Below are 14,797 nucleotides of genomic sequence, written 5' to 3' on the forward strand. Positions count from 1 at the left end.
GGGGTGTTAGGGTCCTGCTGGGGTGTTGGGTCCCACTCTGGTGTTGGGTCCCACTGGGGTGTTAGGGTCCCGCTGGGGTGTTGGGTCCCACTGGGCTTCGGGTGGAAGAAACGGGAGAGACCAGACGGCTCTCAGGCAGCGTTGTCCGTGTCGTGAAGGGGGCGAGCACCCGGGCTCGGGGCAGCGGTGAGGACGGCTGCGTCTCAGGAGCTGAGGCCCAGCATCTCCCAGGAGTGTTGCTTCTCATTCCCTCCAGATTTGTCACGTGTTTCCCCCGTTTTCTTGAGTGTGTCTAAGGGAAAGACGCACATTTTCTGAGCGTCACCGTGGTCTTCCGGACACTCGTGTATCGGACGGCCCAGGAACACGGGCTCTTGTGCTTTGCAGCCCCTTCTCCTGGCACCCGCCTCCATTGTCCTCTCCCCCGACCCCAGCCTGGGCAGCTCACTGTGCTCTGCCTCAATCCCCAGGAAACAGAGAAGATCATAGCCGAGCTCAACGAGACCTGGGAGGAGAAGCTTCGGCGGACGGAAGCCATCCGGATGGAGAGGTGTGTGGCGGGGAAACTGAGGCCCGGGGAGGGGCGCAGCCAGCACGAAGCCTGGGCAGGATGAATACTGGGCCCTGCCCTCCAGTACTGGGCACCTGCACCTTGGGTGGCCACATCCCAGCCCGGGGCATACCTGTTCCCTCGCCCCCAGGGCCCCCTACCTTGTGTACTGCTGGCTGCTGGCCACCAAGGCCTGATAGACCTGATCCCTGTCCGTGGTACAGAGGGGTCGATCTCATCGGCAGATGCCCTGACCCACTGACCAGATGGGACACACATGGGCACCACCCAAGCTACGGTGGCCACAGGCCTGCTGCCCGCGTTGGTCAGCCAGGCCGGAGGCCAGGAAGCCTTGTGGAGCTTGTGCTGACTGCATCTCTGTTCCTCCAGGGAAGCCCTGCTGGCCGAGATGGGCGTGGCCATGAGGGAGGATGGCGGCACCTTGGGCGTCTTCTCTCCCAAAAAGGTGGGAGTGGTCCCAGTTCTGTGGCACTGCCCTGACCTTAACGGGACCGAGGCCTGAACAGGGTCTGAACAGGGGCTCTGGCCCTGTGCTCTGGGCTGTGAAGTGCGCCCACAGGCACACTTGGCTTTTTGTGGGAAAATCGGTCCCCACATTCTCATGGTGGGGTGTCCTGGTGGCTTTGATAGGTCAGACAGGTCTCGTAGCGGCCTGGGGTGTGGACCGGGCTCCCCAAGGTCAGGGCAAGGTCGTGGAGCCAACACCCAGTCTGGAGACTGAGACACGTGGGGCTGGACCTGGCCTGGAGCCCGTGCTGCTCACAGAGCTGGGCACCAGCTGCCTCCTGGGGGCTCAGCTGGAGTCAGGTCTGACTGTCCCAGCAGGGACCCCTCTTCTCGCACGAGGCGAAGCCTAAGGGTTCTTTCAGCTGGAGGGCCTCAAATGGCACAGAGTCCCTGGGCAGCTGCCTCAGAGTGTATGTGGCCCCGGTGCCCCCATCCAGCAGCCTGGGTGGGGCTGGGCCTCTCCTGTGGTTCTAGCCTCCAGACCCCACACACCCACCACAAAGACGGCCAGGAGGGTGGAGCACTTTAGGAGGTGAGATCTGGCTGGCAGGGTGGGGTGCTGGCGGGTGGCTCCTTGGGCCTGCCTCGGGCTGGGCCCACTCTGGATTGCTCATCTGATGGCTGCATCAGGAGTGGAGAGGGTAGCCCTGGAGGGGCCCAGGTGCAGGGCACCCCTGTGGATCACGGCCAGGCCGCCAGCTACTGCAGCCAGTGCACGGCACACACGTGCAGGACTTCCCTGCACATGAAGTGAGGCTTTCTGATGCTACTCATGCTTCTGACCCGCAGGAGTGGGGTCTGCCCCAGGACAGCACTGGGGTCCGCCCCAGGACAGCACAGGGGTCCCCCGGCATTGCTGTTGCTGGCACATACCAGGTGCCACGTCCAGTGGGGGCTTGGACATGGGGACAGACATCTGTGTGAACACAGCTTGGGAGGGGCTGGGCAGGGCTGTGCTCCAGACCAGGGGCCCAGCACATGCTGAGGTCCAGAGGTAGGAGGGGCCTGAGAGGAGCTGTAGGCAGATTCCAGTCCTGGGCAGGGTGGGAACAGGCCGTGCCCTAATGGGGCTTCACTACGCATGTCGTCTAGACGGGCCTTTGGTTTGGTCTGTGATGGATTGTTGCCTGCACTGTTTCAGACCTTATCCCCTTCCTGGAGGGGTAGGGCGGAACTCCAGGGGTGTGGCTTTATTGTTGGCCCCGGGTCTGGGAACTGCCCAGAAGTGGGACCACTGGGGACCCCCTTCCTGAGAAGTTCAGTGTTCTTGGGATTCACAAGAAGCACACAGGCCAATGGGGTCCCAAGGCTGCAGCCCCTACCTGGCCCCAAAGCTCTGGGCACAGCCCCTCCTGGCCAGACATCTTTCCCACTCGGGGGTGGGACAGCTGTGGATGGTCTGTCCCTTTTGTCAGATGACCAGGTCTCCGCCTTCTGCACAGGGGAGCCCCAGGTGGCTGATCAAGGACTGCTTTCACAACCGCTTCACTTCCCAGGCCCCAGGGCTGAGCCCTCCATGGTCAGGGCCCTGATTCTTCTTGGCTCTTGGCTCCCGCTGGTGAGCCTACAGTTTCCGGGCTGTCTGAGCTGGAATAGGGTCCTAGAGCCGCATTTTGTAGTCCAAAGCTGGGAACCCAGGATCCGATGGGGCCCAGCCTCTGCCCTGCACATCTGGGGGTCCACCCTAGCCTCAGAGTACCCCAGGGCCCCCACATGCTGAGAGCTGGGCTCTCTGCCTTTCTGGAAACTTCCGCTGCAGGGCTGGGGCTGCTGGGCCAGGCCCGGGTGTGTGCGGGAGGTTGGGCCCCACCAGCCTGCTGCTGTTGGCGGGCTGCCTTCTGCTTGAGCTTTCTGTGTTCCTGTTTCTTTTTCCTGGCTTGGTGTGACCAGCCTGGTGGGACCAGCTGAGGGTGGGGGCAGGGACCCTTATGGGTGGTCCAGTGCCTGGGGAGAGGTCGGGGGGCAACTGGCATCAGGCTCCTGCCCCTGCAGCAGAGACGATCCTCCTGTATCCCCGCAGACCCCGCACCTCGTCAACCTGAACGAGGACCCGCTGATGTCCGAGTGCCTCCTCTACTACATCAAGGACGGCATCACCAGGTGGGGGGCCTGGCAGCTGCTCCGGCCTGGCCAGCCTGGGGTCTAGCGGGGGAAGGGCGGACTCCCCATTCCTGCTGCAGCAGAGGGGCATCTGCTGGGCTGGACTCTCCCCCACTGTCACTTCTTCAGCAACTCTGCTGATGTCCGCCCTGGTGTTCCCCAAATAATCCTGGTGGGTAGTCCCAGGAGGCCAGCGAGTAGCATCCTGGGGGTACTGGGCCCCTGCTGCAGTGCTGATGGTGCCCCCACCCCGCAGGGTGGGCAGGGAAGATGGCGAGAGGCGGCAGGACATCGTTCTGAGTGGCCACTTCATCAAGGAGGAGCACTGCGTATTCCGGAGCGACTCCAGGGGAGGCAGTGAAGGTATCGCCATCCTCCCCTCCCCACCCGCGCCCTTGCCCCTGTGCCGTGATGATCAGGCCTGAACCAGGTCACCCTCTTCCAGCTTCCCCAGCTCTCAGTGGGACCTGAGTCATACTTCTAGGCAGGACGTGTGTGTGTGTGTGTGTGTGTGAGAGAGAGAGAGAGAGACAGAGACAGAGAGAGAGAGAGAGACAGAGACAGAGAGACAGAGAGAGACAGAGACAGAGAGACAGAGAGAGAGAGGCACCTTTGGAGAGAGAGAGACACTTGGGGCCAGCCTTGAAGACAACTTCCACTGGGATGGTGCTTGGGAAAAGGCCTGGTGCCTCCTGTGGCCAGGGGTGGCTGCTGCCTTAAGGAGCTGAGCCTCCGTGAAAGGGGGGGTGGGGCGCAGGTGGGCTGCTGGCCGCGAAGCATGTTGGGGCCCTGGGTGGAGGATGTTCATGGCGGGAGGACAGTGCGCCATGAGGAGTGAGTCCAGATCTAGGGTGGAAAACTATTTCCAGACCTCGGTTTCCTGTTGGCTGTGGGCGGCCATCTGTCTGTTTCCCCTGCCTGCCCAGCGGCCTCCCTCTTGGAGGTGACGTGGGGCTGTCTGCATTGCCTGGTGCTGCCCCACTCGGAGTGGGCCTGCGGTGTCAGGGTGCTGTCATGTGGCTCTCGGCCCAGGCTCAGGGCATCTCCCAGCAGCATCTGGGAGCCTCTGGTCTGCAGACCTGTCCAACTTGGCCATCTCGTGATGATGGTCTTAAGTGGTGTTGGAGCGGGTGGCTGTCCTGGAGTTCTCTGGCTGCGAAGCCCTGCTGTCTCCTGCGGGCAGCCCAGGACCCGTTAGCTGGTTTCTTATCCTTGTCCACCTGGAGAGCTGGGCAGGGCCTTGGGTGATCAGGTCCAGCACAGCCTCTCGGCTTCAACATGGGCACATGCGTGTCCCTCCTGGGGGTCACTTTCTTCCTCTGTTAAGTGGGCTGAGAACCCTAGACTCCTCTGAGGCCCAAATGAGCATCACCAATGGTCAGGGTCTGTGTAGCAGGGAGAAGAGGGGCCTGGAAGGGGCCACGCCTGGGGGTCAGGCAAGCTGAGTTGCTGTAGGTCATAGCCCCTTACAGCCCTCCTTTCTGTCCTCTTGCCTTTCTTGTAGCCGTGGTGACCTTGGAGCCCTGTGAGGGGGCAGACACCTACGTCAATGGCAAGAAAGTCACAGAGCCCAGCATCCTGCGATCAGGTACGTCTGGAGGCCCCAGGGTGTAGTCAGGTGGGCAGGAGGGGCGAGGCCTCTGTTCCCACATTCAAGCCATCACCTCCTGTGTACCACCTGCTCCCAGCGGGATGGCAGCTCCGAACGGCTGCGGGGCATGTCAGGGAGGGGCTGCGGGCACCCGACCAGGTCATGTGGCTCCCCACGCCCCCAACTCCAGGTCCACAGCATCAGGATCCTGGGGCCTGCACCTCAGCCCATTCACACAACACAGGGACCCCAGGACATTGCGTCCATGCTGTGGGCTGAGTGAGGAGCCAGGGCGTGCCTGCCTGGGAGGAGGCTCCTGCTTCCTGGCCCAGGACTCTGCCCCATGGGGCGGGTCTGGGGGAGACAGGGCTGTGGTCAGAGGCTTCCCAGAGCTGCGGTGTTGGGGAGCGTCAGCAGGGTGGGGGCTGCCGCAGCCTCTGAAAGCAGCTCCCTGGGCGGGCCTGGGCTCTGTTCCCAGACACTGCAGCCTCTCATGTTCAGACACGCACAGGCCCATGTGGTGTAAAGGCCCTTCTTTAGGGCAGTCAGACAGAGGGCCCTCCTGTGTGGCCTCTGACTATTGCCCGAATAGTTTGGGTTTCACCAGAGAAGCAGCAGCAGCCTGACAACGGATGGACTGACGTGGCGTGAGATACGTACATCTGTGTCTAGGTGTCAAGAGACTTATTTCAAGGAATGGGAACTCGGCGGCAGTGGACTCTATCCACGGGGTTTCTTCTTCCTCAGAGGAAGCCCCAGTTTGTTCTCAGGTCTTCACCTGCTTGGATGAGGCCCACCCTGCTGCTGGGGGCATCCTTGATGTCCGTCAGCCCATTGATTGCAGGTGCTGAGCACATGTGCAGAAACCTCCATGCCACACCCAGGGGGGATGTGACTAAATCGCTGGGTGCTGTGGCCTGGCCAGGCTGACATAAAAATGACCATTGGCTTGGAATGGGGGAGACCTTTCCCCGACTGTCTTGGGGGAAAGCGGAGGGGGTGAGGAGGGGGAGGTGACACCCAGCATTGTCACTTCTAGCCCATCTGCCCCTGGAAGGCTTCTGGAGGAGTCCCCGGGACTCAGGAGTCCTGCCTTTGGGGCAGGACACAGTGAACGTCCTGAATTCGTGGGGTGGGCTTGTCATGGGGAGTCGGTGTGGCTGAGCCTGGGTGACAGCAGGTCAGACGGACAGACAGACAGCTGTGCCCATTCTCCCTGCTTGTTTTGGGGTTGGCCCTGGTGCCTGTGGGGCTCGGGGCAAGGCTTAGGCTGAGAGAGGCCTTAGCTTGGGGCTTCCCTCCCTGTGTCCAAAGTGGGCTTCACATGGGCCTGTGGACGGGGAGGACAGGACGTGGCCAGCTGACAGCGGCCAGGGAGGGCAGACCTGCAGGCACGGGCCACCTGGGTGGGAGGTGGGGCCCCAAGACAGAGGTGGGACTCCCAGAAAGTTAGGGGGAAACTAGATCATCCAAAGAGAGCCCAGCAGGCAGGACTGACCCAAGACAGTGAGTGCTGCCCCAGAGGGCCCTGCAGGGAGGCAGCCCTGAGAGGGGTCCAGTGGCTGTCACGGGAGGATCCTGGCTGTGTGCGTGGGGTGGTTGGGGGGATGTCTCAGCTGGGGCAGGGTCCCAGGGGCTCAGGGGTAGGAGGCAGGTGCAAGGCTGGCCTGGGGAGGGGCGGGGACACTAGGGCACAGCAGAGGCCCCAGTTCTGTGGTTCACCAATGTCACTGGCTGCCGAGTGGGGAGCGGCCAAGGGGTGGATTTGGGGGGAGAATGAGGAGGCACTTTCAGGTCCCAGTGAGGGCTCAGGAAGGAGTGGCTTGGAGCTGGCGTCGGTGGGGTGCCTGCACCCGTTCCCCTTTCTCCTCACACCTCCCCCTTGAGACCTTCGGGGGCCTGAAGATCCCCTAAGACCACCTGTGCCTCTGTCCCCCAGGGAACCGCATCATCATGGGCAAGAGCCACGTGTTCCGGTTCAACCACCCCGAGCAGGCCCGGCAGGAGCGAGAGCGCACGCCCTGCGCAGAGACACCTGCCGAGCCCGTGGACTGGGCCTTTGCCCAGCGTGAGCTGCTGGAGAAGCAGGGCATCGACATGAAGCAGGAGATGGAGCAGAGGTGAGGCAGAGGCCACCCCCATCGGCCCGCTGCCCCGCCCCCCTCCCGTGCTCACCCCACCGCTCCCTTGCAGGCTCCAGGAACTGGAGGACCAGTACCGCCGTGAGCGGGAGGAGGCCACCTACCTGCTGGAGCAGCAGCGGCTGGTGAGCGACACGGCCCTGCCCTGCCCTCCCTGCCCGGCCCCCGCCCACACCAGGGACCCTTGTCTTCCCTCCCACACCCCCACTGCCGGCTTGCCCAGCCCCATCTCTTGCATCCAAGCGGTGGGATGCGGTGAGGCCGTGTCTAGGCGCCACGTGGGAGGCCCGGGCAGGGAGGGCCGTGGTGGAGCCGCAGCCTTGCTTCTGCAGGACTATGAGAGCAAACTGGAGGCCCTGCAGAAGCAGATGGACTCCAGGTACTACCCGGAGGTGAATGAGGAGGAGGAGGAGCCTGAGGATGAAGGTGAGGGGGCGCCGGCAGCACCTGCTGCGTCAGGAGGGTCTCAGCATGGAGGTGGGCAGCCCTGGGCCCCTCCCTGGAGGTCAGTGGTCAGCCCTTGTGCCTTGAGGTCTGGACCTCTTCAGGGAGATACCTCCTTGTCCTGGGAAGCACTGTGGAAGCAGGATTGTGGGAGGGGGCAGGCGGTGCCACGGCTGGCAAGCACCTCTGCACACCCACTTGCATGTGTACACACATGCCCACATTCACACACACACAGGTACACACACGTGGACACACACGCTGGCCCTGACAGGAGTGTCTGGATGCTGACAGGGGTGGGGAGTGGCACTGGTAGGAGCTCACCAGGCTCATGTGCATCCACTTGCCCCATCCTGCTGACCACGAGGCCCATGGGGCCCCCGAGGAAGAGTCCACTCTGCACGTCAGCTCGGGATTCACTTCGTGAGCATGTGCTGGGAGGCCAACCCGGCTGACCTCCTGCTGCTGGAGCAGAAGTGGCCCATATGCACGTGCAGAGGGCTCTGCGCCCATCTTGGCCTCTGGCCCGCTGGTCAGCATCTTTGTGCTGGCATGACCTTGGTCTCTTCCCCTGTCTGGCCTCGTTTACCCAGCGAGACTTCCTCCCACTGTGAAGCTCAGGTGCGCCGGACTGAGGCAGCCAGAGGTTCTGGGTGCCGTGTTGGGAGGACGGACGGGGCCTCAGCACAAGCACAGATCCCTCCTGGTGTCCCTGCTGTCCTTCTCTTGAGGGCCCAGTGAATAGACAGGCCATGGGTGGAGAGAGGGTGTCCGGGCCAGTGCACCCGGGAGCGCCTGGCCTGCCCTCCTGCGTCCTCTCCTGTGGGTCCCACTGCCGGCTGCTGGCCCCAGATGGCGTGTGGCTGTCATTGGTGGCATTGCTCTTGCAGCCACTCTGCTCTTCAGCCTGACTCACAAGGCTGCTCCTGGCAGCCTCTCTTCTGGGCCATGTCGTGCACTGTGACGGATCTCTGCCGGTTTCTTCTTCCCGTGTACCCAGAATAGTCAGTGTGAAGCCAGGGGCAAGCACACAGCTCTCCCAGCCCAGGCACGGATCAGGGGAAGCCTGGGGAGAGAGGGCCCGTCCACCTCTGGCCCAGTGAGCACAGCGGGAGTGACCCTCCTGCCTCCAGTCTTTTTACCTGATCATCACCCGGCCGTGGTGTACATAGAGCCTGGGGTCACAAGGCAGCCCCGTGGAGTGGCCGACCGGCTTGACCTTCCAGAGGCTGGGGCATGGGGGCAGGGTCGTGGCTGTCCTGCGATGACCGTGCGTGACCTCTCCACAGTCCAGTGGACGGAGCGGGAGTGTGAGCTGGCGCTCTGGGCCTTCCGGAAGTGGAAGTGGTACCAGTTCACGTCTCTGCGGGACCTGCTGTGGGGCAATGCCATCTTCCTCAAGGAGGCCAACGCTATCAGCGTGGAGTTGAAAAAGAAGGTGGGCTGCCCCACTGGCTGTACCACCTGCTGTTGGAGAGAGGGCATCAGCTTGCTCATGCTGGGGACAGCTGCTTGGGACTCAGCGCCTGGCTCTCCGCCAGCCCGGGGTGGCACAGCAACCCTGCTTGACCTGGGCCCCCCAGAAGGGTGGGTGGTGAGGGAGCCCAGGACTGGCCAGGTGGGACTTGCCTTCCCTGCTCACGGGAGGAAGTGGCAGAGTGGGCAGGCAGGAAGCAGGTGGTCCCCTGCAGCGGCTCTCTGTAAGGTTCTAGTGAACCGCTGTGGGACATGCAGCTGGAATCTCCGGAAGGTGGGAAAGAAGCCCTTTTGGGGACCTGGCGCCCTGTCCCCCAAGGGGCTGATGAGTGGTCATCTTCCCCATCACAGGTTCAATTTCAGTTTGTCCTCCTCACGGACACACTCTACTCCCCTCTGCCACCTGACCTGCTGCCCCCCGAGGCCGCCAAAGACCGAGAGACGAGGCCCTTTCCCCGAACCATTGTGGCCGTGGAGGTCCAGGACCAGAAGAACGGGGCCACTCACTACTGGACGCTGGAGAAGCTCAGGTGTGGCTGGAGGGCCGCTGGGTGGATGGTGGGTGAGTCCTCCTGGGCAGGACTGAGGCCACAGGAGTGGTGGTGGGCACAGGCCTCATGGCGGGTACCTGCAGACACCGCTGTTCCTCCTGTTCCAGTTATGTTAAAATTAGAAGACAAACGTGAATTGTAGAATTCACGTTCTCTCTGCCAATGCAGTGGTCGTACAGAGAAATGGATTTGGGTGTTTTCTTTAGGAGAAAAAGACACGAGGTGAATGCTCCCCAGGCCGACAGGGCTCAGGATGGTGCTGTGGCAGGTGGACAGGCCATGCCGCCAACAGAACAGGCTGGCGGAGTGCCGGGAGTGAGCACAGCAGGGCCTGAAGGGCGGCTCCCCAGAGGGGCTCGGGGAGGTGCTGGGGGGCAGCAGCAATGCTCCCTTGCTCCTCCCCTTGGACTGCTGCCGGGAGGTGGGTCCCTCAGCTGAGCCAGTGGAAGGTGGAGGAGGAGCTGAGGTGGGTGTGGCGAGGAGGAGCCCGCGCCGTGCCCTCCCGCGCCGTGCCCTCCCGCGCCGTGCCCTCCATGCCCAGCATGAGCTTGTGTCCTTCCTAACGCTCGGTCTCTGCTGTCCCGACACGCTCACTCTGATTTGTCTTGATCTTTAATTTTTTCTTTTAAGAGACAGGACCTTGCCTTGTTGCTCAGTCTGGAGTGCAGTGGTGTGAGCACGGCTCACTGTAGCTTGAACTCCTGGCCTCAGCTGATCCTCCCACCTCAGCCTCCCAAGTAGCTGGGACCACGGGCGCAGAGTGCACCGTCACACCCAGCTAATTTTTTAATTCTCATTTTTGGTAGAGACGAGGTCTCGCTCTGTTGCGCAGGCTGACTAACTCCTGGCTTCAAGCAATCCTTCCATCTTGGCCCCCCAAAGTACTAGCATCATAGTGGGAGCCACTGCGCCCAGCTGGCCTTCACTTATGGGGGTGACTGAGTCACCATGTGAGGTCAGCGCCATCAGTGGAGGATGTCACTCACAGGCCCCTGGAAAGCAGAACATAGACGCCCCGCAGGGCCGAGCTCACTGTCCCCAGGAGCTAAGGGTGTGCAGTGCCAGCTGCTGGGCACTGGGCCTGGGTGCACACTGACCCCTGGTGTCCCTGCAGGCAGCGCCTGGACCTGATGCGGGAGATGTATGACCGTGCTGCTGAGGTGCCCTCCAGTGTCATTGAGGACTGTGACAACGTGGTGACTGGCGGAGACCCCTTCTACGACCGCTTCCCCTGGTTCCGGCTGGTGGGCAGGTGGGCGCCTCCTCTGTTCCCAGGCAGAGAGAGAGAGCCAGGTGGCAGTGGGGGTAGGAGTGGGCCGTGCCCTACCAGGCGAGGCCTTGACAGGTGCTTTTCCATCCCAGACCCCGGCCCTGTCCTCCCCGGTCTGAGGTTCCTCAGCCACCCCTGTCCACACACCACAGGGCCTGTCATTTCAGGGGATGTGAGATGGGATCTTGGCACTGCCACCCAAACCTGCTGCAGGGCTGTGGCCGCCAGGACCCACGGGTCCATATGTGTGAATATGTGAGGCTTTCCGGGTCGCCCTGTGGCCTGAGGGTGGGAACGTAAAGGCAGGTTGTGTCACTTGAGCCTCAGAGATGGCTGCCTCCTCCAGGCTCCCAGTCTGGGGTCTGCGCCCAGCCCCCCGCGCCCCCTGGGACTGTGGTATTCAGAGGCCTCAATGTGGCCAAATGCTTGAGGTCCTTCTGTGGCCTCAGCCATTCCGGGCCAAGACCCCTGTTTTCAGTCCCACCAGCAGGTGCCCTCCGGAACCTTCGGGAACCTTCCTGCCGGCCCTACATGTGATTTCTTTCCAAGCTTGGGGGCACATTTTTGGTTATCTCTCTTTTGCAGCAGCATTCTCGATGGTCTGTGTGTTTGGTTTTGGTTTTAAACAGAAGTCCCCCCGGCCCCGGCCCCGGCCCCGGCCCCGGCCCCCGTTCATCCCTGCGAGTCGCTGGTGTTAACTTCTCTCTGTCTTGTCGCACTAACCTCAGTTCAGCCGTCTCTGGCTGCAACAGCTACCCTCTTCTCAACACATGCATGAGCGAGCGCATGGCTGCTCTCACCCCCTCCCCCACCTTCTCGAGCCCCGACTCCGACGCCACCGAGCCTGCCGAGGAGCAGAGCGTGGGGGAGGAGGAGGAGGAGGAGGAGGAGGAGGAGGACCTGGAGGACGACGTCTTTCCGGAGCACGCGCTGTGCGACGGCCGGGACCCGTTTTACGACCGGCCCCCCCTGTTCAGTTTAGTAGGAAGGTTGGTGAGGTCGAGGAGAGCATGCTGGGGAGGGCCCAGCTCTTTGGCACAGGAGCACTGCTGCGGGCACAGGTGGGCCGCCGGGGCCTGGCCCGGGCCCTCCCAGGGCAGGCGAGGCAGGCCAGGCAGGCAGAGGGGCTGGCCTCCTGAGGAGAGCACCCAAGGCCCCTCACAGGGGGGCTGTTCGCTCATCCTGGAGACGGTGGCTCTGGGCCAGTGGGGAAGAGGCTGGGTTCCAGGTACAGAAGAGGCAGTGTACCCCGGAGCTGGCAGCTGTGGCCCCAGGCAGGCGGGATGATTTCTGCAGAGAGGCTGCAGGAACCCCTGGGTGGCTCAGGCACCCGATGCCCAAGTTCCTCCCTGAGAGTCCCAGTGCACGGCCCGAGGGACATTTGATAGGTGAGGGCCAGCTGCCCCCAAGCTGGATGCCCGTCCTGTCATTCCCCTGGGAATCGACTCTGTCCTAGTGGAGGCAGCCTTGCCACAGCTCAGCTGTCATCCAGAGGAGGCAGAGGCTCCCGGCGGCTCTCACTGCCCTACACTCTCTGTGGGGGAAGGAGCCGAACTCAGGCAGCCATCCTGAGACCAGGGAAGGCCTTCCTTTTAGGAGTGGAGGCAGCTGCCTACCCTTCTATCCCCCTCTGAAGTGGCGGGGCCTGGGCAGACCGTGCCTGTCTAAAGATGAGGACAGCTCCATCCCTCCTGACCTCCCAGATCCTCATGGCCAGAGATGGGGGCATGTGGCCCAGTGCCCTCACAGAATGTGCCCTTTGCAGAGAGAAGCTGGTGGTCACGTTTCCCGAATGGACGAGAGGCCCCGGTTGGGAGACGGAATGGAGGCTGGGGAAGCGCAGTCCTGGGGAGCAGGGGCCCCGCCCTGCTGGCAGATTTGGCAAATCCAACTGCCTTCATGTTATCGTGGAAGGAAAGTCAAGTGAAGGAAAGATCTAGAAACCTGGCTGTAGGAGTCAGAAAGTCAGCTCAGGAAACAGCTGAATTGACATATTTTACACATAGGAATGTTGAGATAATTCTTAATAGCAGCTTTTTTTGGAGATTGAGATTGCTTCCCTGGGCTAGGCCAGTGGAAGTTTCCAGAAGTCTTGAGCTTGGAGCAGCAGTGCTGACAGCGGAAGGCTAAGGGTGGCTGCAGATTGCAGGGCTGACACTGGCTCTCCTCTGTCCTTGGGTGGAGATGGTGGAAGGAAAGCCTCGCTTTCCCTCTTGGCAGCAGGTCCTGATGGGCGCGTGCCATGGGTTTATCCTGACTGGTTTTCCATGACAGTGCCACAGAACACAGACCTGCGGCACTGTCCCTCCGAGACGCCCTGGGCCTGTACTTCCCACTCTCCAGGCCCAGGAGGACCCCGAGGCCAGTTCCACGCAGGCCTCTCTCAGAAAGCCCAACTGTAGGGCCAGGCCCCCTGCACCTGCTGGGCCCCAGGAGTGGCTTCGGGTGTCAGGTAGGTGAGGGATCAGGACACACAGGGGGACGAGGACATCAGGACAGGTGGGGTGGGGCTCTCGCAGTCTCAGCCAGAAAGAGCTGGGTCCTTCCAACATTTTTTTCCCCTTTTGTGGATTTGAGATTTTACAAAACTACCAAACCAAACCAAAGTCATCAGAGAGAGACCTGGCCCCGTATTTCGGGGTGGCTGTGAAGAGCTTCATTTGGAATCATCTCGATCTTTTTGGTTTGGCAAGAATTGGCTTCTCCCACGCAGCAGCTATGCAGGGCCGGCCCTGGGGAGGCCCCTGGTTGATTTCCCTTTAACCTTCCGGTAGCTGCTGGCTCTCTCCAAAGCTTCAGCGAAATTGGGGCACCTACTCTTGTCCCCTCTGGAAAGGCTTCCCTGGGTCCCAGCATGCGTCTTTTCACCTCACCAATCCGCGGTTAGCGCCTGCCTCCTCCCTCCCTCCCGCCACACTCAGCCCTCGCTCTGTCTGCCTCTGCCGGTGCCTCTCTCTTGGGCTGGGTTTCAGTCTGCTTCAAGGTACCCTGGCCTCTGCAGAAGGCCCGTCCAGCCCTGGCCTCCTGTGTCCTGCACAGGGGCTCCAAGGCCAGGGTCAGCCCCCAGGGGCCTCTGCCTCTGGTAGTATGGGCACCAGGTGACCTGGGAGGCGGGTGGGTGGGTGAGCACTACCCAGGCTGAGGGAGTGGGCCTGGGCTCTGATTTCCCCTGGCATAGGAGGGGCAGGGGACGTGGGCAGGGTGGGCAGGCACAGGAGCTGCAGAGAGAGCAGGGCGAGAGGCTGACTGCCTGGGATGAGGGTCCCTGGGAGGGGAGCAGGGCTGGGGAGGGAGTGTAGGTGTCCGGGCTCAAGGGCTTTGCTCAGGGTCAGCTCTGTGCCCCTGGGCTGGCAAGGCCATGCCACTCCCTTGGGTCCCACGTGGTGCCCTCGGTGGGCTGGGTATTTGCAGCATGGCTACAGGTGGTGTTTCTCGGCCGGAGATCCTGAGAGCCATTCTCTGTGTGTTGGGTGTGTCTGTGGCTGGTAGGGACAGGCCTGGGATAAGTTCTGGCCCCTAGCTGAGGTCAGGTTATCTCTGGCACCTGAAGGGCAGGTGAGGGTCATGGCCTGCCCTGGCCTATGAGGCCTGCGGCCCTGGAGGGTATCCCCACTGGGCAGAGGCCCCCAGCTCCAGGACAGCAGGCACCGGCGCTCTGCCCCGTCACTTGACGTCCTGGGTGCATTGGTTGGCGTGGGCTCTTCACCAGGTGGGGGCGCGTCTTCCAGGCCCAGCTCACAGCCCTCTTGAGGCTGCTGCTGCCACTGGGGCAGTGGATTCAGGGCCCAGCAGTCCCTTCCGGCTGAACAAGTCTTGGGACTGTGCCCCAGTCCCAAGCCAGGCAGTCTGGGACTGGCAGTGGGGAGAGGAGACCACCCAGCACTGGAGCCCCAGCCGGGTCCACGTGCTCCCACAGGTGGCCTGGGGCCCCGGGTCAGTGCCGTGAGGATGCTCACAGGGTGTGGTGAGATGGGGCATCATCGGTCCCAGACCTGGGGTCCTTTTCGTTGTATAACCTCCGCCTGGATGTCCCCTGGGGCCCCACCCGAGCAGTCCCCACCTTTGGGGCACAGTTTGGGCTGCATCTTGCCCATCCGTTAGAGAGCAGTTAGTGGCAGTCTGTGAATGCTGCAGTGTCTGGGTCCC

At 62.4% G+C, this 14,797-nt stretch overlaps 1 protein-coding gene across 21 annotated transcripts in view; it reads left to right on the top strand.

Annotated features, from left to right (window-relative positions):
- Positions 1-14,797, top strand: part of KIF1A (kinesin family member 1A) — a 111,264-nt gene that overhangs the window by 56,730 nt on the left and 39,737 nt on the right. For 11 of the 21 annotated variants that reach the window (XM_037732163.1, XM_037732164.1, XM_037732165.1 and 8 more), the window contains 11 exons: positions 471-550; positions 941-1,016; positions 3,099-3,178; positions 3,435-3,541; positions 4,683-4,766; positions 6,709-6,889; positions 6,963-7,035; positions 7,243-7,336; positions 8,644-8,792; positions 9,182-9,360; positions 10,496-10,633. In XM_037732163.1, the coding sequence (XP_037588091.1) occupies positions 471-550; positions 941-1,016; positions 3,099-3,178; positions 3,435-3,541; positions 4,683-4,766; positions 6,709-6,889; positions 6,963-7,035; positions 7,243-7,336; positions 8,644-8,792; positions 9,182-9,360; positions 10,496-10,633 (1,241 nt within the window). Of the gene's footprint in view, positions 1-470; positions 551-940; positions 1,017-3,098; positions 3,179-3,434; positions 3,542-4,682; positions 4,767-6,708; positions 6,890-6,962; positions 7,036-7,242; positions 7,337-8,643; positions 8,793-9,181; positions 9,361-10,495; positions 10,634-11,379; positions 11,641-14,797 lie in introns of all 21 variants that reach the window. The other 10 variants (XM_037732158.1, XM_017510740.2, XM_037732157.1 and 7 more) reach the window with 1 other exon arrangement.

This window comes from Cebus imitator, unplaced genomic scaffold, assembly GCF_001604975.1.
Source record: "Cebus imitator isolate Cc_AM_T3 unplaced genomic scaffold, Cebus_imitator-1.0 Scaffold443, whole genome shotgun sequence".
Lineage (NCBI taxonomy): Eukaryota > Metazoa > Chordata > Mammalia > Primates > Cebidae > Cebus > Cebus imitator.